This window comes from Adiantum capillus-veneris, chromosome 10 (genome assembly GCF_014529385.1).
Source record: "Adiantum capillus-veneris isolate H3 chromosome 10, ASM1452938v2, whole genome shotgun sequence".
Classification (NCBI taxonomy): Eukaryota; Viridiplantae; Streptophyta; class Polypodiopsida; order Polypodiales; family Pteridaceae; genus Adiantum; species Adiantum capillus-veneris.
Genome location: NC_140940.1, coordinates 139,528,745 through 139,538,491, shown reverse-complemented (window position 1 = coordinate 139,538,491; position 9,747 = coordinate 139,528,745). Strand labels below are relative to the sequence as shown.

General features: G+C 45.5%; 1 protein-coding gene across 2 annotated transcripts in view; it reads right to left on the bottom strand.

Moving 5' to 3' along the window:
• PDE312 (Nucleic acid-binding, OB-fold-like protein) overlaps positions 1-9,512 on the bottom strand; it is a 110,673-nt gene extending 101,161 nt beyond the window's left edge. For both annotated transcript variants that reach the window (XM_086522101.1, XM_086522102.1), the window contains exon 1: positions 8,684-9,512. In XM_086522101.1, the coding sequence (XP_086378227.1) occupies positions 8,684-9,472 (789 nt within the window). In that variant the 5' untranslated portion in view covers positions 9,473-9,512. The remainder of the gene's footprint in view (positions 1-8,683) is intronic.
• Between the last annotated feature and the right edge of the window lie 235 nt (positions 9,513-9,747).

Below are 9,747 nucleotides of genomic sequence, written 5' to 3'. Positions count from 1 at the left end.
CCATCTCCTCTGCATGAATGCCCAACTTTGATGCCAATTCTGGTGATATGAAATTTGCCCAGGCTCCTGGATCAAAGAAAATCAGCACTGTCTGGTCTCTAACTTTGCCCCAAGCTCTGCACAGTTCCGTGGCATCTATGTTTGGCTGGTCTCCAACCAAATCTGGGACAAGTCCTGCACTCGGCTTTGGCTTCTTGCCTTTATGGTATGACTAGTCATCCTTATCCTGTGACTTCTTTTGTGGGCATTTATTTGCAAAATGTCCTTCCTGTTCACAAATGTAGCATTTCTTGGCCTCCCTAAGAGCTTTCCTTTCTTCAAAGGTTTTGCCATAAAAATGCATTTTTTGTCCTTATTCTCGTCCCGAAGAAGATTTAGACTACTTCTTGGACGTATCAGCTTCTTCAGTAGAGGGCTTCTTTGTGGGAGGCTCAGAAGGCTTTGCTGCAACGTTGCCCTTGGCTGAAAACTGTTTGCCCTGGGACCCTTTCTTGTGGCTATTAAATCCATCGGAATCTCTCTTCGACAGATCGTTGGCCACTTTTGCATTCTCTATCAACTGAAACATATTCATGACAGTAGTCTTTGTTCAGTAGTCCCTGATTTTCTGGAGCAATCCGCAACAGTACTTCTCAATCTGTTCTGAGAATGGCACAAACCTGTAAGAGGTGACTGGCAACAATGCAGCCCAAAACTGTTTATTGTACTCTTCCAGATTCGCACACTGTTTAGCATTCAACTTGTGCCATTCTGTCATCACATCCACTTCAAAAGTGTTTGTCAACCATGCAGGCGCAAAAATCTGTTTGAATTGGACCCACATTGTTGGGGCTTGACCCTGGTTCAACAATGCGGTCCACCATTGAAGCGCATTCCCTTTCAAGAAAGTGGCAGCCTTGCGTATCTTTGAAGTTTCCTCCAGCATAAGCTGCATCGTACTGTTGTATGAACTTTGAAGGTCAAAGCCTTCAATTGGTCCTCAGTTCCTCTGAAAGTTTCAAACTTCACTCCCTGCACACCTTCCTTGTAATCCTTAGGCTGACTCATAGAGCCACATTATCAAAAACAGGTGCCTGTAATAACAGTGGTGCTCCATGATTGTTCATTTCAGCACTCCCATCAACTGTTTTACTTGTCGTATCTGCATTTTGCACGTATGGCTGCATAAAACCAGCCATACCAAATTGTGTTCCAGGCACTTGAAACTGGCCATAGGCACCCTGGTTGGACACCCATGTTCACATACATAGAGTTACCCATGTCGCATAGCCTGTTCATTACTCCCTTGACCATTCACAAACGGTTCTTGTCCAGCCAAAGCAAGTTTCTTTGGATCATTGGACACCGCTAGTTGCTCAACCACATGGGCTTTCCCTCGAGCATCATGAATCCTCTCCTGTTCATTACTCCCTTGACCATTCACAAACGGTTCTTGTCCAGCCAAAGCAAGTTTCTTTGGATCATTGGACACCGCTAGTTGCTCAACCACATGGGCTTTCCCTCGAGCATCATGAATCCTCTGCGCATTGGAAATCTCCTTTTCCTGCAACGGCTCAGTCATGCCCTGTGTAGAAGGCTAAAAATGTTAGGAGCAACGGAATGATTGTTTGCGCTTTGCTCAAGATGAGTGCTCCGAACTGTGCTCAAGGTTCCTTTTGTTCTTATGGAAGGGAGAGCCTTCCGTTCTTAATGAGAGAATGCTATGATCACAATCAAAGTGAATGGACACTGTGCGTGCAAGTGTATGAGACTGAGAGACAGAGAGAAGAAGAGAGATATGACACCAGAGACGCTGTAAAACCCTCCGAAGGCCCCACTCTCGTCGGCGAGAGTGGTCTACTTATGATTACACAGTGGTACAATGACGATGCATGGAAACTAATGCAACTTGGGACTATGCCGGTGACGACGACAGGGATGGCGACGACGACTCTAGGGCTGAAATCTGCGGTCTCCTATCTGCTGTCCATAAAAACGCTATGGCTGAAAATCTCAGACTGTTTTGGGTGGCTGAAAAACGCTGTTTCGGCTGCGTTTTTGATGGCTGAAAATGACAATCTTCTGCAAGTGCCTAGGGCTGAATCTACTGTTGTTCCTAAGGCTGAAAATGTTGGTCCATCTGCTGCAACAAGGGCTGAAAATGGAAAACGCTAGGGCTGCCTGTAGCGTTAGTAAAAACGCTGGCCTATCTGGTATTGTGGCGATGAACAAAAACGCCAGCTGAATGTGTTGGTGATGAGGCAAAGCTGCAAACGCCGGGCTATGGTTGATGGCGATGATGAAAACCAAAAACACTAGACTTAGGGGGATTCTAGGCTCGCCAAGGAACTTGGAGAGGTCTTGCTAAGAGAGAAGGGGTACCTGCTGCCTATGGGCCTGTTGTGCTCCTTGCTCATTTGCCCAAGAGTGCTAGCTTGGGTTTGCTTATATATTTTCTTAGCAAAATTGCCCTACCTACTTTGGTTGGGAAGTCACTTAAATTAATAAGTGAAAAATGTCAAAAATAGGGAAAATAGAATAAATGCACTGGAAAAATCCCCTAACTGATTCTAATGGATTCTGATGGAAATACTGATGATCATGCTGTGTGCAACCAGAGGATATGCATCTATGCTAAGTGACTAGGCATGCACGGCCTACGAATAGACTCACAAAAGTGCCAAATCACTTCTAAATCTAGACTGACTGGACTGACTGGACCGACTGAACCCTGATCATGTTGTAGCTTGTCCACGGACACATAGGGTTGGATGTGTCACGTGACATCCCCTCCTTTTCAAAGTGAGGTACTGGTACCGAACTGGATGGCGTCGAGGGAGAGCGCCAACAGCATCCAGAATCCTGGAAGGGACTCTTCGCCGGCCCACTCTAATGTGTGGGTCGTACGGTACTTGAACTTCATAAAGGTCTGCAATGCCTGCTTCTTTGGGCCGCGCCGAAAGCAACACAGTCTTCTGTGGCTCCTTCGATGATTCAACTTCGTCTAGGGTCATGCTTCTTTCTTCTTCAAGAATCTCCATGGCTGAAAATTCCTGAAACCATTTCCAACACAAAACCATGAACATACCTATTCCATGTAAAGTGAATGGAAAAAATCTTGTCTTCCTCAAAGACTGTGCATGCAATGTAAATGAACCAATGGACAGAATGCCAAACCGTTCACCACATACACGCAAACCATGAGATCGAATTTTTTTTCTTATGATCTAGAGCAAGCAACTGTGGCAATTCACAACGGAAATGCCCAGGCTTGGTGCTCATACTTTCATGTGCTCTTTCTACAACTGTGTAGTGCCAAGGAAGAGACATGGAATGTGACTTCCTTGAATCCATACTTTTCAGCTTTTCATGAACAATCCGCATACATCCGTGCTCATTCATGAGTAAAACGTGCTCAACGTACAATATGCCATGCCTAGGAAAAGGGATCACATAAGGACGCTAACTAAAATACAGGAAATGATCACGAATGAACACTCGATCGATGCGTGCGTACTAATCATGAGAACACATATACTTCCTGTGAGGGTTCTTTGGACCTAAGCTCGAGAGCCAAGACCGGTTCTTCCTGATTGATCGAATCGTCCTGTGGGGGTTCTTTGGACCTCGCCTCGAAAGCCAAGATCGGTTCTTCGTGATTGATCGAATCTACAACAAGGTTAGCTTCGCTAGAAAAAGCATCCACTAACACATCATCCTTGTGAACAATCACAACATCTTCATCCAAATCATCATGCTTGTGAGAAATCACATCTTGATCATCATGCAAATCATCATGCTTGTGAGGAATCACATCTTGATCATGCAAATCATCATGCTTCTCATTGGCATCCAAATCATTATGCAAATCATTGGCATCCAAATCATCATGCTTATCATTGTCATTCAAATCATCATGCAAGTCATTGTCAATCAAATCATCATGCAAATCCTGTGTATCATGCGTTGGAGAAGAAGAGACTGAGAGAGTCTCCTCTTCCCGAATCTCTTGCATCTGTGCCTGAACTTGAGAAAAGAGTCGCAAGAATTCTTTCATGTGTTGGTCGCTCTTTTCTTTGAGGACTTTGTCCTCGCGATCAAATTGGGCTTGTATTTCTTTGGCTTCCAAGCATGCTTGCTCGTGCTCACGCTCTATGGCTGCCCTTCGTTCTTCGTAAGCCTTTCTTTCTGCTTTTCTTTCTTTGCGTTCTAACTGTCTTTCCTTAAACAACTGCTTCAACTCCTCCATAGGAGTTAGTGCAATCCTTGACGTAAATGGGGAAGGGGGAGGGTCGGAAAAACCTCCTGGTGGGGAAAATTCTTCTTCGCCTCTCTCATGCTCATCACCTCCAAGAGAAGTATCCATTCCGCTTCGAGTAATGACCATCCACTGAAGTCGTGGGTTCTTGTGGTCTTGTGGGTTCTTAAGTTCACGAGGAACTTGGGTTCTTGCGGGTCTTGGTTCTTGAGGTTTTCTTTCGCTTGCAAACCGTGTTTGAGAAGGATCTTCTCTTCACCCGAGTTCTACTCTTTTCCGCGGGCACACCCCTTGGCGGCCTTGCACTCACACCAAGGTTGCTTTTTCCCACCTCACGTCGATTGGCCCGCCGCTAAGTGCGCGGTCCGCTCTCAATGAGTGAAAAGAGGCACAAGGGGAGGCTGGACAAGCCTTCTTTCCTAGGATTCCCGTCACACTTCAAAAACACGATTAGGAATCGACACGCCCAAGCGAACTTGGGTTTATGCGACCGCAACAAGCAAAAAAAATTCTTGTGGTTCTTTCCTTGAGTGATATAAAACACTCTCAAAGCTCTGATACCAACGTCAGGTGCAGCGGAATGATTGTTTGCGCTTTGCTCAAGATGGTGCTCCGAATTGTGCTCAAGGTTCCTTTTGTTCTTATGGAAGAGAGAGCCTTCCGTTCTTAATGAGAGAATGCTATGATCACAATCAAAGTGAATGGACACTGTGCGTGCAAGTGTATGAGACTGAGAGATAGAGAGCGAAGAGAGATACGACACCAGAGACGTTGTAAAACCCTCCTCCGAAGGCCCCACTCTCGTCGGCGAGAGTGGTCTACTTATGATTGCACAAAGTGGTACAATGACGATGCATGGAAACTGATGCAACTTGGGACTATGCCGGTGACGACGACGGGGATGGCGACGACGACTCTAGGGCTGAAATCTGCGGTCTTCTATCTGCTGTCCATAAAAATGCTATGGCTGAAAATCTGGGACTGTTTTGGGTGGCTGAAAAACGCTGTTTTGGCTGCGTTTTTTATGGCTGAAAATGATGATCTTCTGCAAGTGGCTAGGGCTGAATCTGTTGCTGTTCCTGAGGCTGAAAAGGCTGGTCCATCTGCTGCAACAAGGGCTGAAAATGGAAAACGCTGGGGCTGCCTGTAGAGTTAGTAAAAACGCTGGCCTATCTGATACTGTGGCGATGAACAAAAACGCTAGCTGAATGTGTTGGCGATGAGGCAAAGCTGCAAACGTCGGGCTATGGTTGATGGCGATGATGAAAACCAAAAATGCTAGGCTTAGGGGGATTTTGGGCTCGCCAAGGAACTTGGAGAGGTCTTGCTAAGAGAGAAGGAGTACCTGCTGCCTGTGGGCCTGTTGTGCTCCTTGCTCATCTACCCAAGAGTGCTAGCTTGGGTTTGCTTATATATTTTCTTAGCAAAATTGCCCTACGTACTTTGGTTGGGAAGTCCCTTTAATTAATAAGTGAAAAATATCAAAAATAGGGAAAATAGGCTAAATGCATTGGAAAAATCCCCTAACTAATTCTAATGGATTCTCATGGGAATACTGATGATCATGCTGTGTGCAACCAGAGGATATGCATCTATGCTAAGTGATTGGGCATGCACGGTCTACGAATAGACTCACAAAAGTGCCAGATCACTTCTAAATCTAGACTAATTGGACTAACTGAACCCTGTTCATGCTGTAGCTTGTCCACGGACACATAGGGTGGATGTGTCACGTGACAAAAAACCATGTGTCGGAGCCTGTAAGAACTCCTGCATCCTTGGGTTGCTAGCCAACTGCTAAAACATATCCATGCAGCAACGCAGTTGAGCTCTAAACAACCTGTCCTCTTCTTGAAGAGTTAAAGGAACTTTCCCTGTGCCATGTGAGAAAGATCTCTCTTCAGGTACTTGGTCTCTCTTCTCTGCCATAAAGACAAGGTCTGTGTTGCTTTCACCCACAACAATCCACGCTGCAATGTTTGAAGAAAAAGTGACTATCCCGTCGATGGAACCATATAACCGGCCTATACAACGTAGAGGGTGGTACTATTTCAATTACCTGTTAACTTTACACAGAGCACTAAGCAGGAAAGAGAACAGAGATGCGTCCAGCGACTAGAATGTCACTGCGCAAACGAGACCAACACCCTGTAGGCCCCAAAGACTGGCGCCCCTTTCGGTATTTATTTATTCGATTTAAGGTAGACGATCCGACCACTTAATACAAGCTTTCACAAAGCTGTCCAAACCTGGCGAGGACTGAAAACGCAGATTTCCGACCTGATTTTGGCAACATAACGGCGCAAAAACCCCTGTAGTTCAAAAGCACCTACCTGTCTAGGACGGATTCCCTCGCTATCCGAAAGCTTTTTGGTGAGCTGTCACAGAAATTCAGTGTGCTGTAATTCCCTGTTTTTCACTGCCGGGTGCCCAAAAGCTTGTACACGCATCCCAAGGCTCTCACAAGGCTCCCCTTGTGTTCCTTTGCAGTTTAGGTGCGAAACCCTAAACCTACAGAAAAACACAACAAGCTGTAACTCCCTGTTTCGGATCGTTTTTAGCAGAGCGAACACGCCTACACGTGTCCCAAGGGCTCCCGCACGCAATGGGACAATTCCCCTGTGAATTGGACGAGTTTTCACGCGAGAAAACTCTCCAAACTCGCAATCTTTGGCGATGGAACTATGCGTACCTGTGGGGGATTAGCAATTAGCTAATCTGGTTCCTATTCAGAAGGCTCTTGCCTTGGCAAACGCGCATAAACCCCCAAAACTGTACATATTCATCTGAGTAGCCCAACTAGTGGGGGGTTACCATATGTGCCAAAGGGAAGAAAGAGATGCACGAGAGCAAGTCATCGCGCTACATGAGACAGAGGAGAAGGCAAGCTTTCCATTAAAGTTGTAGACCTGCACCCACTACTCACACTCTGCAGGTCGCTTGTACGAGCCAAAAACCAGCCCCAGCCTCAAATGGGCGCCTCCTCTTACTGAGGTGTCCAGCACGCTGCTCTCCTCTTGCCAAGTGTCCAGTTTGCCCCTTTGAGTTAATTCCCTAGTTTCCACTGACTTATAAAGTTATAAGTGACTTTCCGAGTGGCCCAGACTTCATTTGGCGCACACAGGCTTCCATACTCATCAGAATTCAATGCTAACTGGCCCGACAGTCTCACTGACCGACCCAGACTCCCGATGTGAGAAACCTATTCGTCCACAGCCGTTTCACACTGGCCATGCAATGTCCACTTGCACCTTTTCAAGGGTTGCGGGGAAAACAAGTAGAAACAAAAATATCTAGTACTTATTTACGAAAGGCAACAGGAAAAATACACCTCCTGGTGACCACCGTCCGCTTCGGTTTGAACCGTATCATGCCTACAAGCAGTCCTTCACACTTCTTGCTCTAATACCATGAAGAAATGAAGAGAGGAACACACTAGAGGGGAGACAACACAAATCTCAGAGGGAGAGAATGACCGTAGAGCGCTCAAGAGAGTACTTATACAGCTGGATAATGAGGATGACAACATCAAGTCAAAGAAACCATGTAAAAATTAAGTAAAGAAGATAAAAATATCCCTAGTAAACTACTAAGTGTGTGACCAATTAGATAAGTAAATAGTATTCTCGCATACACATTTTCACCATTTGAAAAAATTCGAAAACATGAAACAAGGGTTGCCACTTCTCACTTAGAGAATTCATTACCAGTACAATAGTTCAAAAATATAGTCTGATAAAGATGGTACAAAATGGTATGAGTACAAGATGAAACCTTGTCCCATGACAAGGAAGAATCCATTAACTCTGCCTCCACCAAGAACCTACTTGATTCCATGAGACAAATGTGATATATCTTAATTGAGACAAATATGATACTTCCATCAAGCAAGACTCAATATGTCTCAATTTGACTTTTAAAATTAATGTCAGCATGTAAGGCCTTTCGCCTACTACAGCAGCAGAAGTTAAACTGCTTCTTATTCCAAACATGAGTATATTCCTCACTCAAGTTTTATTCAAATTTTTCACCCCTCCCCTCCATATTACTCTACCCTACTATCTTGTTATGTTGGCACTCCAGTAGATAGTTGACCTTAAGAATGAAGTATCCTCTGAACACCCTTCTAAACAAGCTAAAGCTATATTTCGAAAAGCCGTTTTCACCTGCAGTGCATCTGACCACCATTGATTGCTGCTGCTATTCTTCTCCCTAAGACTAAGTAGAGAGAAAATGAGAATTTCAGAGTATGTTGGGGTGTGATCCTTGCATGAAGTAATCTAGAATCAAAAGTTAATCAACCTTTCACTTGCACTTAATGAAGAAGTTCCCTCTTTCCACAATTAGCTATGCGTTCACTAGCCCATCTACTCAAAAAACCCTTTTTAACCGCTGCTAGTATGAACAGGCAGCATGTAAATTGTTGTGCACAGAATAAAGCAATACCTCTTGAGCTTCACGATCTAATCTCTCTTTATTTGCTGCAACCCATTCCTCATATTGTTTCCTGAACGTGAGCCAACGAGGATGACTACCTGGGTTATCCTCAACCGGGACTGCAGCAGAAGGAGCAACAACAAGTGTGTCCATGATACCATGGATGCTTCGAATGAAAGCAAGCTCATCAGGATCGACTTTCCAACCAGGGGGGGGCCAATCACGTGGCGGAATGAGAGAGTAAACCATGGGTTTTTTCCAGGCAGTCCCTGGAAGTGCACCATTCTCCCTTGCTTCAATATCATCCAGGTCCTCAAGAATCTCTGCGTCATCAGGTATAATGGGTTTGTTCACGTCCAGGTTCTCCATCATCTCTCGGGTGACTATGGGTTCCTCTCCTTGATCAAGGTTAAGGGCATCTACAGCAAAGCGAGCTTCTGGGGAGAGGGCTTCCTCCCAAGGTGCCCACATGCGGGATATCCAGTGGTGCCGTCTTGCCTCTGCCTCTGTTTCGAACGTGACTCGGGTTTTCATCTTCTTTTCCGCAAAATCTTCGTCGTCGTCTGGGTCGTATTCGCGCAGCTCCCATAGCTCTGGCCGGGGAGGAGGGGCACTTTGCTTAGCCTTAGCCACAATGCAGAATGAATAATGGCGTCGAGGAGAGCAAGTGAAACGTGAAAGGCTAGAAGAAAATGATGGAAGTGCACCATGACTCTGTTGTGGGCATGGCGAATTCAAGCTTGCCAGGCAAACGGAAGGTGAAAGCAGTCTGGAATTGTGGGTACCGTGGAGCTCCATGGTTTGGAAGCAGCAAAGCAACTAAACCCATACATACGGATACCTACTAGTGTGGGCCCTTGCTTGCGCACTCTGCTCAGTGTAGCCGGATAAAGGAAATTGTGACACGTGGCACTAGAAAACCAATATAGAGTTAATAGCCACAATGCACAATGAATAATGGCGTCGAGGAGAGCAAGTGAAACGTGAAAGGCTAGAAGAAAATGATGGAAGTGAACCATGACTCTTTTGTGGACATGGCGAATTCAAGCTTGCCAGGCAAATGGAAGGTGAAA